Genomic DNA, 16,838 nt, shown 5'->3' on the forward strand with positions numbered 1-16,838 from the left:
TGTGGCTAGTAAATGTGCATGGATGGATGAATGAGGGTAAATGAATGTGGAAGCCAGTGGTAATGGTGGGGATGAATGGATGTGGCTGAGAGAATGTGGATGAATGAATTAATTACGTTAGTGGACGTAGATGAGTGGACAGAAGTGAATGGATGAATGGATATGAAATTGTTAATGTGGATGAATGGTTATGGATGAATGGTCGAGTGAGTGAATGTGGGTGTGGGTGGGTATAGGTGTGGATGAGCATGGATGTGGGTGACTAGATGTGGATTAGTGTGTGTGTGTGTGTGTGTGTGTGTGTGTGTGTGTGTGTGTGTGTGTGTGGATATGCATGAATGGATGAATGAATGTGCTGATTGCATGTGGGTTGATGAATGGGTATGTGAAAGTGAATGTGGATGTGGGTGAATCAGTGTGGATGAATGTGGAAACTTCAGAGATGATGTGGGTGAGGTGGAGTGAGAATGGATATGGATGAGTGGGTGTTGTAATGTCGGTGAGGGTGTGGTGGGTGAGTGTGGATGCTGAGAGTGTAAGGGTGAGATGGATTAGTGTGGATGCTGTGAGTGGGGATGAGGGTGAAGGTAAGGGTGGGGGTGAGGATAAGGGTGAGGTGGATGAGTCTGGAGGCTGTGAGTGAAGGTGGAGATGATGGTGAGGGTGAAAGCTAAGGTGGGGTGGGTCAGTGTGGATGCTGCGAGTGAGGGTGAGGATGTCGTTGAGAGTATGGATGCATGGGAGTGAAATTGAGAGTATGGTGGATGTTCCGTAGATGAGATGGATGAGTGTGGGTGCTGGTGAGGGGAGGTAAAGGAGGGAGTGGATGGGTGAGGGTGAGGTAGGGTGACCTTGCCAGAGAGTAGTGTAACCAGCCAAGGGTGACCGATTTCCATTCACTCTTTGTTATGCATACCAGTCTTGATAGTGATCCCCTCACCCTCACTCTCCCTCAACCCTCACTCTATTTCACCCTCACGCTGCCTCTCCCTCACTCTCCCTCTCCCTCACCATCCCACACACTCTTGCTTCCTTGTCCCTATCTTGCTTCATTTTCATCATGCTTTGCACTACCCTCACTCTGTCTCATTCTATCTCACTCTCACCCTGCCTCAACATTACTCTGCCATACTTCCACCTTGCTTCACCCTCACCCTGCATCACCCTTGTCTTTATTTTACCCTTTACCTTCATTCTACACTCCCCTGTTTCTCTTACTCTCAAGCATCGCCTACCCCACCTTACCCTACACTCTTAGACTTCCCATAATACCTTACCTCACACTTCACCTCACCCTCATAATGTACTCTTCACCCTCACACCTCACCCTGTACTTTCACACTTCACCATATCACCCTCACACTTTACCATACCTTCCTCACACTTTACCACATCACCTCAGCACTCCTTACCATATCACCCTCACACCTCATTATGTCACCCTCACTCCTCACCATATCACCTTCACACCTCACCCTATCACCCTCACACTTAACCACAACACCTTACTCTTCGCTAGATCATCCTCACTCTCACATCCATAGACTGAAAGGTGATATAATTTATATTTGGTCGCATTCTTACATTATGTTAGGATATTCAGCGTGACTGTCTGTTTTCCTGCCATCGGATTCCTAAACGACAGGACGGATTTTGGTGAAGACTAACATGCACACGAAACAGCAAATCCTTATAGCAGTCCAAAATAAATTAATTTCCCCCTCGAGCCCCCTTCATCCACCATCCTCTTTATGACCCACCCAAAATATAGTCTATGGTCAGAGATTAATATATTCAACAGGAAAATTTCTGATCACCAAAAATTCCCCAAGAAATGTGCGTGTAAGAGCGTCGAGCATTAGTCACTAGTCAGGGTTAAGATTTCCAAGTAGAATAATGTCCTCTGAATATTATGACGCTGAAATGTTTCTTTCATGTAAATGAGTGTATTTATGGATACATAGTTATGGATTTATGTTATATATATGGGTAGATAGATAGATAGATAGATAGATATGGATATAGATATAGATATAGATATATGTATAGAGAGGGAGAGACAGACAGACAGACAGACAGACAGAGAAAAGACAGACAGACAGACAAACAGACAGACAGAGACACAGACAGAAGGAGAGAGAGAGAGAGAGAGAGAGAGAGATTCATATGCGTCCATACAGAAATTCTTAGGATTGGGTAAGTAGTTTTAAAATCATATCTAGAACGCAGCACATACTGTATATTGTTCATTATTGTTGTGTTCATCTCTAACCCAATCCCCACATTTACATAGGGCGGATGGGTACACGGCACTGCTGTTTTAATCTTAATGAGGACAAATGTGAGGGAAAATATTGGTGGGGATAAATGTGAGGGGAAAAAAATCATTGGAGACAAATATGAGGAAAATGGAACAACACAATGACTCCACCATCCCCACACTCCTTCCTCGTGTGCCGAGAGGGGTTCCAGGCTGTTTGCAACTCAGGTATTTAGCCGTGGGGGTACCATATTCCCATGCCGATACAAAGTGGATAGTTTTCTTCTCCCACTTCAGTGCCCATTAGTTACCTTTTACGACACGCAGAGAGTACGTGGGTAGCACTTGATCTTGCTTATTCAAAGGTTATTATCATCATCATCATTTATCATCATCATTATTATTATTATTATTATTATTATTTTCAGTACGTGCCACCGAAGCCTGGTGAGAGCGGATGGCGCGCTCCAAAGAAGAGTGACGTTATCTCCTCCATTCCACCCCCAAACTCCGGCCCCACGCCCGCCCCCCTCTTGCCCCTTCCCTACGGCCTCCGGGACGTCAGCCCGCCCCTCAACGCCCGCCAGCCCAGCCCTCCACGATCCCTCAGCAGACACGCCAGCCCGCCCCTACCCTCAGGTGAGTGGTAAAGCATTAAACGATATTGGTTCCAGATTTAATATGCCCTGTGGAGCTGAATCACTACCCTTGTCTTGGGAGGCGGATAATTAAGAGAATGCACAGTATTTCGGTACTGATACTTTTCGTGACCGAACTTTATATTGACATTTGTGTTGTGTCATCCAGGCCATCACTATGACAACTAAATGGCACACCAGCTGGGGTCAGGGACAGATCAGGTGGCCTGCATGTGGTGCCTGCCGCTAGACCAACACACTTGTCTAAGTGAGTTAGTGGCCCAGGATCAGACCAAATGAACCTCACAAGGCTCCTAGTAAGTTTGTATACCAGCACTACATTAATATATTAGAAGTTGTGGTTTCAGCACCAGAAAGTCATAATGGCACACCAGACCACACCCAGCTGCAATGTTTGATCACTGTAACTTTGCAACAACTCCAGCCTGTCATTGTCCTAACATTCTGTTTAATGGATCTCTGTTTCTTCACTTTCCGTGCTGGTCGGAAAGTATAGGATTCCCTAAAGATAACAGAAGTATAGCACTCCCTAACGGCCTCTTCTGCTTCCTGATGTGAAAAAGACTCAAATTCTCTCAAAGTGGCCCTTTGTTCCTCACCTCTAAGCAGTGGTCACTGCTCAAGCTTGCCCTGCTACCCCAACAGCTATAGTTGTAATGGTGCTGGGGATGAATGGCGACAGTTAACCTGTTAGGCCACTAGATATGCCATACTCATATGTCTGAGTGCTTAGCCTAAGCGTGTGTGTTGCTGCAATGAAGGATGAAGTCTTGCACTATACATGTCCAGAACATTTCTCGCCTTCGGTTCCGTTGGTGTACAACGACGAAATTGTCGTGGTTACCTCGCAAGGAAGAGGTTCGGCTTTCTGTAATTCATGGTAGCCTTTGAGTTGCCTAGTCATTTTGGTAGTCAGATGGTCGCTGGTGTGCGGGTTCAATTCCTGCACAATACGCTCTATAAAAGAGCTTGTTTTTCACCATACTGTTATATACCATCTAACACATGGTCATCCTTTGTGGCCTTCCTCCATGTGAAGCGTGTCGTCCTTATTGCTGTAGACTGTAGAGTTTGCTTCACCTTCTCAAGAAGACTTTGCATGGCTTGCAATCCTGCCGAAAGTGCTGACACCAAAGTTACTGATGCCCCTCGCTGACGTTCTGGCTGCTGCCCTGACATCGTCATCGTCCCAGGAGAAAGACTTCCTGTCTTCCTGCTGAATTAATCACTTGATCACTACTAGGCCAGGTTAGGCTAAGTTGTGTGATTGGTTTATGGAGGCTGGTATGGGCCTTTTTTTGTTTCTTTTATCAGTGTCGTAATTCTCTTTGAGTGAAAAAAAAAAAAATCCCATATAATGACGGCCATTTGGTAGCTGTATAGTTACTTCTAGGCCACAGTAGTTGCCGTTAATTCTTTATCTTATCACTGATTATGTTTATTGACCATTGTCGGTACTTTTCTTTCAGGTTATCTGTATCAGCACCACTGTATCCTATGTCCTTCACTGCAGACCAGCGTACTCTCGCCACTTTGGTTCTAAATCTCCGTAGGTAGGCTACAGCAGGTGGTGGGTCGGTGAAAGTAGAGCCGTGGTGTGTTTTTTGGCGGGCTAATGTGTGTATGTCGTGAGGCCGCGTTGTGTCAGTGGGATTAATTGTGGCTCACTCCTTTATTGCCGCTCAACCCCTAATTGTGTGTCAAGGTCTCTCTCTCTCTCTCTCTCTCTCTCTCTCTCTCTCTCTCTCTCTCTCTCTCTCTCTCTCTCTCACACACACACACACACACACACACACACACACACACACACACACACACACACACACACACACGATTGCTCGTGCGCACTCCTTTTTCTGCTACATGTATAAGAATGTCTAATATGAACAACATTATACTGTAGCTGCAGTGTTATCTCCAGCTGAGTAATATGAAGTTGGTAAGTAGTTGTTGTAGTTATCTGCGTCATTTATATTATTATGTGTTTGTATGTAATGCCGTGACGATGCATGTTTCAGGGCGGCACCAGAGTCCTCCTCCCGCCTCCTCCACGTCCACCTCCCGCCGCTCCTCCGTGGCCACCACCCTGGGAGCCGGCACCATGTCTCTGGGACGAGCAGCGGGAAAGCAGTTCTCAGCTATGCTCAAATCTGGTACAAAGAGTATTTTTGGTGTTGTTTTGAGTATTTGATTGAACTACTGCACCCCAGCAAATTTACACTTACTTTAGCTTGCAGACTTTCAGTATAGAATATGATAGCCATGTTTAAGAGAAAACGATAAATTTAAATCAGTAATCCCTCTAGACATGTGTGCTATGTGATTCTGGGTATTTTCTTACATGTAGCTAATGGCATGGGTTTACTGTACAATGCCAGCCTGGGAACGTGGCGCCCTGTGGGCTGGCCTGAAACTGGTCAGAGATTTAGTCATGGTTAGGATTGCTTTGGACGGAGTCAGGCTACGTTACGTGTGGCCTTAGTAAGTTTTTGGCAAAACTGGCTGCTCATATTTTATTATTTTCCTGGTCAGGCTTGTTAAGAATATCAGGGGAGATAGTGCCAGATTATAAAAATGTCCTGTTTCGGACAAAAATCAATATTATTCTCGACTGAATTACACCAGAATCCATCAGAAAAACATAGGTTTCATATCCAAAGCCATTATGGTCAGCATTTAAAAATTTACCCAATTCTGATTAATATTTGACAGACTAAACTTGTTCTCATTTCCATGCTAACTTTCCCAAACGTGCGTGACCTGTAATTCTGGATAATGTTAGCCTGACTAAGCTCCTTCTCATTTCCCCCTACAAGCTCCCCTCGCTGAGGAAGATTCAGGTAAAGCCATTTAATTACCCGTTTTTATATATTTATGGAATATGTGAGTATATTGTATAACAACATGGATGTTCAGGTTTTCAGTGTTGATATGGATAAAGTGAAAGGAAAATTCAGGACTATATCGTAATTAAAGAGGCAGCGAATTATGAATGGCGACTGATGGATCATTAAGTCTGAAAGATGCATATGCTGTGGTACTTGGTTTATGGGATGGTAAATTTTTATAGATGTCTATTAAGCTGTGATGTGTAGGAATAAAATGAAGAATGTAATATTTAGGTAAGTGGAGCACCATAATTAAAAGCAGGGAATTACAAATATAGTATTGGTGTACCAAGATCAGATGTATAAGATGAGATGGAAAAGACTGGCTGAGGGGAGTAAAGAGATGAGCTGTTGGTATGAAAGTCCTGCCACGTAACGAAAGCTTTGATATACAGAGTAGCCTACATCATATCTAGTTACTCACATTATCGTATGAGTGTTAGGCACTAGCATGACATGAGCATCAGCATGACGAATATAAAAAGACGAACTGATATATACTGTAGTGGGTATTTTGAGAAATAAATGTGGGCTGCTAAGGAAAGGTTTTATAACAGGGTGTCATATGTGAAAGGTGTGGAGTAAGAAGGTTAGTTCAGAGATCAGAGAGCAGAGTGTTTGTATATGTTTTCATGGAAAGAATGAATATGGGCAGGATAATGGAAAAGGTAAAGAAAATGAAAGTGCATTTGAAGTTAAAAAGCTAATTATGCCGAGAAGATGACATGTTGAGGGAATGTGTACGTCTGAGCATGCAGACTACTGACGGTACGACTGAACTGAGCAAATGGAGTCTGCAGGGATATTTGTAAGAAATTTTGCATTCACTACAATGGGTCAACCACACAGGTGCTTGTTGAGGTTTTGTTGAATACTAGCCTTTATGAAGTACAACATCAGGGAATTTCAGAAGTTCAGGTGAAGAGATGAGACGCGGTGCCCATTTTACGTGGCATTCTGTTGACACAATGGCTGGTCCTTTGCATGTTTTACTAATTTATTCTGTGTTCATGATGTTTAGATTGGTTGGTGATGAAGATGATAATGATGTTTACTCAGTTCCATGTTTTTTTGCAGTGACGGGGTACAGCAGCGGGTATGGGACTTCTTCAGGCTACGGCAGCTCCTCTTCGTATGGACAGTCTGTAAAGTCCTCTGGCTACGGACAGTCATCAGGCTATGGACAGTCCTCAGGTTATGGACAGTCAAGTTATGGCCAATCCTCAGGTTATGGACAATCATCGGGCTATGGACAGTCACATTACGGACAATCATCAGGTTATGGACAGTCTTCAGGCTACGGACAATCCCCAAGCTATGGTCTATCCAGGAACCAGGTTGGGCGGGCATCCTTCTCGTCGGTGTGCAGCTCGCCAGTGATGCGGCAGCGGTCACACAGAGCATCACTGCGCAGGTCCTCTTCCAATGCACCCATGGCCAGGCACAGGGACCTCGCCTCAGATATGCTGGCCAGGTGGGGCTGAAGAGATGGCAGGAGGGAGCAGGGAAGGTGTGGAGGAATGGCCAAAAAGAGAGGGGGGTGGGGAAGGAGAGCTGAACAGAAGGTTCGGTTTAAGGGGAAGGAAGGATGAGTAACAGGCCAAGAGCCTCCACCACCCACATATAAATTAGTCAGTCACAAGAATGATTTGATATAATTAGCGCACTAACGTGCAACCATTGTAATATGACAGCCATAAAAAAAAGATTCATTAACTGAAAGAGAGTTTGCAGTGAGGAGTCACCTTCGCTCAGTCATTTAATTATTTCACAGAACATTGCCTAGCCGTAGCAGCTAGGCAATGTTCTGTGCATGTTTGATCATCAACACTGTTCTTTTCTCTTAAATGTATTATGTATGTAAGATTGCGTATTAAGATAGGTAGACAGATAGACAGACAGACAAATAGATATAGACTGATAGGTAGGTAGGCAGAGTGGCAGGTAAGCAGATAGGCAGGTAGGTAGATAAGACCTAGCATACAAAATAATGTGTAGATAAGACCTGGTAAATAGAATATATATAGTTAGACTGGACCAAGTATAAGAAGAGAATATTGTGTAGATATGACGTGGTAAATGCAGAGACAATGATAGATATGACCTGGTTCGTGGAACTTCAGCTATAGACAGGACCCATCACATATTTCCCTCATGTGGTTTTGACTTTGTAAATACGGTGATAGACAAAGACGGTAAGAGATCTGAGTGACTAACGCCCTGTGTAGACGGTAAGAGATCTGAGTGACTAACGCCCTGTGTAGACGGTAAGAGATCTGAGTGACTAACGCCCTGTGTAGACGGTAAGAGATCTGAGTGACTAACGCCTGTGTAGACGGTAAGAGATCTGAGTGACTAACGCCCTGTGTAGACGGTAAGAGATCTGAGTGACTAACCCCCTGTGTAGGCGGTGAGAGATCTGAGTGACTAACGCCCTGTGTAGACGGTAAGAGATCTGAGTGACCAACGCCCTGTGTAGACGGTAAGAGATCTGAGTGACTAACGCCCTATGTAGACGGTAAGAGATCTGAGTGACTAACGCCCTGTGTAGACGGTAAGAGATCTGAGTGACTAACGCCCTGTGTAGACGGTAAGAGATCTGAGTGACTAACGCCCTATGTAGACGGTAAGAGATCTGAGTGACTAACGCCCTGTGTAGACGGTAAGAGATCTGAGTGACTAACGCCCTGTGTAGACGGTAAGAGATCTGAGTGACTAACGCCCTGTGTAGACGGTAAGAGATCTGAGTGACTAACGCCCTGTGTCCGGCAGTGTGTGCATCAGCGGCAGCCCCAAGCGTGAGGAGCCAGAAGGGGACGAGGCCCACCAGACGCCCCCAGCCTGCTCACTCACCCACCATGACACCTACTCCAAGTATGTCAACATTGCTCATCCATCTTCTTCCCGCCGTATTCTCGTAGTTTAAGGAGGCTCCTCAGTACTTCTTTGCCAGCTTATGAGCCATATTCTTATTGCCAGAGGTGATGTCGTATCACCTCTTCCTCAGCAATTTGATTTACACATTGCTCAGGTTAGGAGTGGATAGAAGTGGACAGAAGAACTGTTATCTCTCTTGGCACTGAGGGAACTTTCCATTTAGACTTAGGGATAATTGTATGTTGCATGTGTGAGAAGCGTAATGCTTTATGGTAGTGAAACTGGGGCAGTAAAGGGAGGGAACGTGCGTAGTTTGAGCGTATAGTGATAAGGATGACCAGATGGATATGTTGTGCTTCCCTGACTGACAGGGCTGTCAATGGCAAAGTTGCGAACGGGCAACTGAAAAATCGGCTGGGAATTGAAGGCACTGGTAGTATATGTCGGGGGAGAAAATATATTGGTGAAGGTGATTTGGACATGTAGAGACTGGAGGACGATAAGTGAGTGAAAAGATATAAATGTGTGAATGTAGAGTGCAGAGCAGCAAAAGGTACACCTAAGAAGATTTAGAATGGGATCCTACAGAATGACATCACAGTTAAGGGACAGAATGGAGATGTTGCAAGAGATCGTGTAGAATGGAGAGCTGCCATCAAGTGAGCAAAGACTTTCAGACAAAACGAAACGAGACTAGTTTGCATCAGTAACACGCAAGAACATATTAAGGTCTTCAGCTGTAAACCTGGAGTGTGGAAATCCTAGACTTAATAGGAACAGGATCGCCAGGCAAAATAAAACCTTCGCCATGATGTTTGTATTGTGCCTGGTGATCATATTCCCATAAAATATCTAACTGTAATGTTTAAAATATATTGCTGAGGCAGGGGTATAACGAAGGACCTTTCAAAGCAACGAGAACATACGGCCCCATATTAGCATGTGACACGCCAAAATTCCATTGTATGTTACTTGGCTAGTGCACACTGTCAGTATTAGGAGGATAGAAATAACATGGAAGATCATTTTAAGGTGTAAAATGCTAAAGAAATTGCAGACGGAGAGGTACTAGACAGTCTGCCATAGTATTAAGATGTGCTTTTCGCAAATTATTATTTTATTAGTACTGTTTGGGTTGAGAGAGACATGTGGGTTTTTATTGCGCGACCAACTCCCAGTTCCGTCAACGAGCCCTTACTGTTGAAAACATGATGGTATATTGGAGATCTGTATATTAATCTGAAATTGTTATTGTTATACGTTTTCCTAATGAAGTATTATTACACTGATTGTCAGTGTTATTAGTATTATATTGGTTACAGTCATCATGATCCTTAAGGACTAGGAGAGAGAAAAAGAGAGTAGTACACTCATATTCCCTGTTTGTCACAGAAATGACTAAAAGTGGCGGGAGTGTGGGTTGGAAACCTCCCTTCTCCCAGTCTTTGTACTGGTGTTGTGATGTGCCAACCCCACCACCCAGCACTTGTGTATCGCAGAGCCTCGTACCGCCTGTGGTACAGTAGGACGGGAAATTGTATCGCACTTAGTCTTCTCTTTCATATGATTTGTATCCCCAGTTAGATCAGACGGTTGTGCGTGTGATTTACTATTCCCGTGTCAGTGTGGGATTTTGGGTAGGGGTAACCCTTTCCCTGGAAACAGCGACGATATAGCTGACTTGTTCTCGCTACTCCCAAACGATTTTATTCAGCTTAGGAAGAACTTGCTGGAATGTTTGGCTTAGAATCAGTCCTTGATAACTGCCTGATTACGAAAAGTACCCAAATATCATAATTGGGAGATAGCAAAAATTAAATAAATAAATAAAAATGTAATAATACGTCATCGCACCGAATGGATTATTAATGATGTAGCACCATTACCAACAGGAATAATAGTAGTAGTAGTAGTAGTAGTAGTAGTAATAGTATCATCATCATCATCATCATCAGTAGCAGTAGTAGTAGTAGTAGTAGGAGTAGTATAGTAACAGTAGCAGTAGCAACAGTAATGTAGTTGTAATAATAATAGTACAGTAATAGTAGTAGTAGTAATAGTAGCAGCACCAGCAGCAGCAGCAGCAGCTATTTTTGTTGTTATTATTATATTGGTATTTTCCTATGCAAATTTTGTGTATAAAGTACTCATGTCCTCATATATGACACTGAAATATTCTGGTGTAAGTATAGTAAGTGTAGGCTACTGTGCAAATTAATGTACCCTACTGAACTGAACCTCTTTCCTGTTATAGTGTTGTTCTGCAAAATGGCACGTTCGTCCTGTTAACAAAATAAATTCTTCAAATGCACGCTAATAAATATATGTGCTGATATTAGCAATTCACATTAACATCTGAGACTCGAAATTATTAACATCCACCCTCCATTTTTTCATTGCCACCAGTAATTGACAAACTCACGCATTAATTTTCAGCTTAAGCCCAAGTTACTAGACTGTGGATACTAACAATCTTCATTTTTCCCCTTTCCTCACCCACTCTACCCCATCTCTTTTATTTTCTTCATCTCTCCTTTCTTTCCTTTTCTCCTGGCCTTTCCCCACTCTGCTTCCGTTTCTGTATTTTCTTCGTGACTCTTTTCTTCAATTCCCCCCCCCTTCACTTTAACTCCTTATATTTAACATAATTTTCATTTCTTCTTTCATTTTCCCCTTCCTACTGTTCTTCATCCACTCACTCCTCCATAATTTTCTTCTTTCTCCTGTGTTCACTCTTGTATCTTTCATCTGTCCCGCGTATTTTGCTTCCATTTTTCTCCTTTCAAACTCTTTCGTTATTCTTCTCCTTTTTTTCCCTTTCCCTCCTCCTCCTTTCTTTTCTGACGCCTTTTTCATCCTTTCTTCCTGGATTTTCTCTCTCCAAATCGCTCTTCACTTTATCTCCTCCTTTCCTCTGTTCTTCCCATCCTCCTTCCTTGTTCTGTATCCTTACAAACACAGCAAAGTGGAGAAGGAAAAGTTAAACCAGAAGAAAAAGAGTGTGGACATGACAGAAGAATGTAGATACAGATACGAAAAGAGACTGATGGTATCCCCTATCGTAGAAAATGATAGGTGGAGAGAGGAAGCAGTGATTGACAGAGAGGCAAAAGAAAACAAGAAAAACATTAGCACCAGAAAAGAAATTGGCAGCAGAAATGAAGTAACGAGCGAGGTTTGTGAAAAATATCCCCAAGAAAACAGTGACAGCAGAAAAGAGGTAACGAGTGAAGTCTGTGAGAAATTCGACCAAAAATCAGTCAGTGACGGCACGAGTTCCAGCAATGGCGCCAGTGACGTCATGAATTCTTCGGAAGACTTGGATTCAAATGAGTGTGAAAATGGCTGTGAGGGTGAGGAGAGTGACGGTGAAGTGCTCAGGGAACTGCAATACAACTATGAAAGTGACGATGAGGATCTGGAAATCCCAACGGAGGAGAATTTTCTGAAATCGTCGACTTCGGTGAGTGGGGACGACGATCTTGGCGGCGAAACTGGCTTCGGGCGCCCCAGGTCCGTCCATTTCGAAGACGAGAAATGGGAAAATGGCGAGTACAGGATAAAAAGCGAAGAAGAAGAGGAAGAGAGAGATGTGGAAGAAAGAGTCAAGCATTCATGGAGTGTAATTACTGAGAAACACAGAACTCTAAGTCACAAGCAGGAGAAATCTGAACTTATTGAAACGTGGGCAAAGAGCAACAGAAAACAAGAGCTCCAGCCATTAAACAGTCAGAAGTCAGCAGGGACTCTGAATCGCCTCCAGAACATCAAAAGTGCCAACAGAGAGAGCGTGAGGGACATATTAAGGCGAAGGAGGGAAGAGGCGAGCGAATTCCTGTTACACGACAATCGTAGAAGAGTAGGTAACGTGTCAGTGAACGACAAAACAGGAGACAGTGGAGGCAACAACAGCTCGGTTGAGAGAAGACACAACTCCCGCTCGATTGAGAGACCGCTTAGAGAATCCTGGAAGAGCTGCGACAGGAGTGGTAATTCGAAAAGTGGTGAGAGATGCAGTGAAGGGAGGAATGCGAGGAGTCACGATAGGTATAGTGATGGGAGAGAGAGGGAAGGGAGGACTTATGATAGATTGTACGACATCTCCAGAAGAGCTAATATCCATAGAACGTACGATAACCTCAGTAACGGAAGATTAACGAACCATGCTGATGTTAGCGATCAACTGAATATCGAGAAAAAGCACGTACATATGTCGAGGTCGCGGAGTGTGAAGAGAGAGAAGTCTGTGATAAAAGAAAACGGATACATCAAAGGGGTAACTTCCCTCCCCTTGGCTGACCCTGAGAAAAGTGAAGGTGTAGTAATTTCCCGAAGGGATTATGCCATGTTTAAATCCCTCGTCGGTGGCCAAGGTCTAGTAAACAACAGGTCAGGATGGGAAAGTCTGAATTCCTGTGGCAAGGCGAAGAGGAGGGAATCACCAAAATCAGGAAAACAGAAAAGGTAACCCTTGAAAGACTAGCAAGAATCTTTAGTGTGTATCTGGTGTAGTTTGAAATGTTTCTCCTTATCGCTCTTCATCTCATCAGCTAATCTTCTTCCTTGAATCCTGTTGTATATACATTTCTCTAAATTTTGATGCTGAAATACTGGCCATTCATGCATTTCTTAACTCTCTCATTAACCAACAAGTTTATGCATGAACTGGAGCTTATACATTCTTTCATGGTTAATCGTTCACTTTCAAGAGCATGGTTTGGTGAGTGCATGCTATACTAACTGCTCAGATATTTGTAAATACTTTAATCAGATAAATGCTTTTCTCTAAGAGGTCATTTTCTTTCACAATACCGTTACAACAGGAGGTGGATGTGACCACTGTAAGTAAGCCCCATTCAATATGCTTTTATTAATCCTGTTGCATGTTGTCGTTTCAGTCACCGTTCTCTGGTGTCAGGCATAATTTGGTGTCGGGCATAATTTTGCTTGGTTTCCTGTTTATTTTCGTAATTTTGTGTTGATGTTTTGCTTATTGAGAGAGAAAGATAGGGACGCACGCTGAGACGGTCCTCTTGCCTTCCCCCTCCCGCCAGACCTGCAGAGGCCACCCCTTATGATCCCTTCTCGGCGGCGGAACTCCAGATGCAGGCGCTGATGGGGACCTCACCATCCTCGGGCAAGAAGCGCTCTGGACTAGGGGCGGCTGGGCTAGGTTTAGGGCTAGGACTAGGCTCAAGCTTAAATAATATTGATATCCTATGTGGAAAACTTGGCTCACCAACACCCAGGCGCGCATCTGAGGGCCGTTGGGGAGGACCAAAAACTAGTCTGTCAGTAGGATCAACCTCACCCACACTCACTAGGAAGCCTTGGTTGGATAAAGATGGCTTTAATTGGGGTTCTTCAGTGCGTGATAGTCCATCAGGCAAGGATAATACTACTAGTGATCTGTGGTCCTCGTCCCTAGCAAGAGCTACTGAACGGTTCTCTTCCCCAGCACGTGAAATAGATACATTTTCTTCACCCGACAAGGATACTGATAGGTGGAAGTCTGAGACAAGGTCTGATGACCGCTACTCCTCTCCTTCCCGCGAAACAGATAGATATGGTTCCCCGTCACGAGATACTGACAGATGTTCCTCACCAACTCGATCAGCAGACCATTATTCATCCCCATCTCGGGACAATGAACGATACACTTCTCCATCACGAGACTCGAATCGACTTTCAACTTCTTCACGTGACACTGACAGATTCTCGTCCCCAGCTCGTGACACTGAGAGACTTTCTTCTCCAGGTCGTGACACCGACAGATTCTCGTCACCAGGTCAAGATGCTGACCGGTTCTCATCCCCATCTCGTACTACTATGAGACTCTCCTCCCCAGCTCTTGATACTAGCAGACTCTCCCCAGCCCGTGACACTGACAGATTCTCCTCCCAAGCTCGTGACACTAACAGATTCTCCTCCCCAGCCCGAGACACTGACAGATTCTCCTCCCCAGCCCGTGACACTGACAGATTCTCCTCCCCAGCCCGTGACACTGACAGATTCTCCTCCCCAGCTCGTGACACTGACAGATTCTCCTCCCCAGCCCGTGACACTGACAGATTCTCCTCCCCAGCACGTGATAGCGACCATTCTTCTTCCCCAGCGAGAGTTTCTGACCGCTACTCCTCCCCAGCACGAGACACGGACAAATACTCCTCCCCAGCGAGGGAAATTAGCGTCCCATCCCAGACATCGTCCTCTGCCTTCCGTGAGAGCCTAAGTCCAAATCCCCCCAAAAGCGAAACTTCTTGCTGGCTAAGTGCAAAGCGTGACCTGCGGAGCCTCTTGACCTCGACCCGTGACCCCCCGACGGGAGAGCACAGAGCCTCCACCCCAGACACCCACCACACCACCACTACCACCATTCCGATCAGGGCGGAGAATGGCAGGTAAGTAACGGTAATAAAAGGGTTGCTGAGCCGGGATAAGTTCATTTTCTTGCCTTTAGTTTTCTTTCATCTTAAGGTATTTTGTGAGACTTGCTTTGCTTAGTGCATGACTTTATTGTCTAAGTTAGTATTTATACATATTTTCTGTCGTGTTGTGGAAACAAGATCTCATACTCATTGAGAAGTCACTAGATGATAATAATACTTCATAGTCCAAGTATTCATGTACTTATTATTCAGTACTTATTGGAGCCAAAAACATATGCATATGACAGTTTTGCGAGTTCATTATGAAAAGTTATTTGGAAGTTAAATTCGGTACACAATATAAATAACTTACCCTATTATCACGTTAATGGTCAGAGGCTGAATGCTGCAGGATATCACCTCTTTGTGTGCTATATATATAATGCTGTGTTTAACTCTGTTGCCAATTTACTCGTGTCCCCTGACTGCAGCAGGTGGGGCGGGGGCAGCGTCAAGAGTGGGTGGAGTGTTGATGCCCCCCTGGGAGGCAATGGGTCCTCCACCACCTACAGTCGATACCTGAGTGACGCCACCAAGACCCAACCCGCCACCAAGTACAACACTAGCAGCAGCAGTGGTTATAACACATACAGAACTGACGCTTTTGACACTAGCAAGAATACTGACAGGTTGGTTAAAGCTGTGAATCTGGTGATCTAGGCTACATTAATGTGTGATTGTACCAGTATTACACCCAGGATAATGATAGCACACGTACCCTAAATACATAGCTTATTGTAACACATGTATGCTACCTTTTAATTTTATTCCAGAAGGAGAACCATCTGTATAAACATTTCTGACGATTTGAAATTCTCACAGTATTTCCTTCAACTTGCCAGTCATTTCGCTTCATAATGGTAGTCGGTGTCATCATACCTTTGAAATTAGATGAATTTGCTTTTGTTTGCGCGATATGCTACCCTTGTGTTCTATCCTCCCCAGTTTAAGTATGTTGGTATTCTTAGTTTACAAATTATTGCTGCAACAGATTTCTCTTTAAAATAGTGTCCTAGTGAATCTATTCCCACCCCTTAATATTTACGCCCGTTATCCCTGCCTCTCTAACGTAACAAACCAGCACGGACGGAGCGCCACAGACCCGGCTGTCCAGTGGGTCTTCTTCGGATTCCTCCTTACCTCCGCTTTCCTCCCCCTCCACCACCTCCCCACCTGGCCTCATCACCACCACCAGCGCCAAGAGCGACACCCAAACCTCCTTCTCCTCGTCCATGAAGCTGCCAAGGTTCTGCCACGAGTGCGGTCACAAGTACCCGGTGCTCATGGCCAAGTTCTGCTGCCAGTGTGGCTCCAGGCGACCCAGCGTCGACGCCTAAGAATATACATATATTAGAAACGCCGTAGAAGGCGCAGCAAGGCTAGCAGAGTAAGAAATTATAAGAAACTGGGAAACACTAAGAAACTATGAAAGGTATTGGAAACACCTGAAAATCGTGGGAAATAGTAGGTAGTGAAAGAAGCTTGAAAAGAGGGAGTAATCTGTAAGTAAAAGGGAGAGAAAGAAAGATTTATTCCGAAAGAAACTAAGTTGGTACGAGGACGGGTAGGCGACAAGAAATATTATTTTAGAGAATTAAGGTGCGTAGAGAAATTTACAAGCTAGTAAGTTTAAAGAAAGTACTAGGTAGCTGACGCAATAAAATGTTGAATTAGAACATACTGAAAGAAAAATTAAAGCTAAGAAGGTAGCATAGCCTAGACAAGG

The 16,838-nt window shown here is 44.3% G+C and overlaps 1 protein-coding gene across 3 annotated transcripts in view; it reads left to right on the top strand.

Annotated features, from left to right (window-relative positions):
- LOC145405226 (uncharacterized) overlaps positions 1 to 16,560 on the top strand; it is a 52,366-nt gene extending 35,806 nt beyond the window's left edge. For 2 of the 3 annotated variants that reach the window (XM_080276648.1, XM_080276649.1), the window contains exons 5-13: positions 2,689 to 2,899; positions 4,938 to 5,072; positions 5,736 to 5,759; positions 6,885 to 7,281; positions 8,580 to 8,681; positions 11,646 to 13,148; positions 13,739 to 15,085; positions 15,544 to 15,741; positions 16,194 to 16,560. In XM_080276648.1, coding sequence (XP_080132774.1) covers positions 2,689 to 2,899; positions 4,938 to 5,072; positions 5,736 to 5,759; positions 6,885 to 7,281; positions 8,580 to 8,681; positions 11,646 to 13,148; positions 13,739 to 15,085; positions 15,544 to 15,741; positions 16,194 to 16,449 — 4,173 coding nt within the window. In that variant the 3' untranslated portion in view covers positions 16,450 to 16,560. The remainder of the gene's footprint in view (positions 1 to 2,688; positions 2,900 to 4,937; positions 5,073 to 5,735; positions 5,760 to 6,884; positions 7,282 to 8,579; positions 8,682 to 11,645; positions 13,149 to 13,738; positions 15,086 to 15,543; positions 15,742 to 16,193) is intronic. The other variant, XM_080276650.1, reaches the window with a different exon arrangement.
- Positions 16,561 to 16,838: the final 278 nt, after the last annotated feature.

The sequence above is a fragment of the Coenobita brevimanus genome, chromosome 66, assembly GCF_032717465.1.
Source record: "Coenobita brevimanus isolate Jiangsu-jjx chromosome 66, ASM3271746v2, whole genome shotgun sequence".
Classification (NCBI taxonomy): domain Eukaryota; kingdom Metazoa; phylum Arthropoda; class Malacostraca; order Decapoda; family Coenobitidae; genus Coenobita; species Coenobita brevimanus.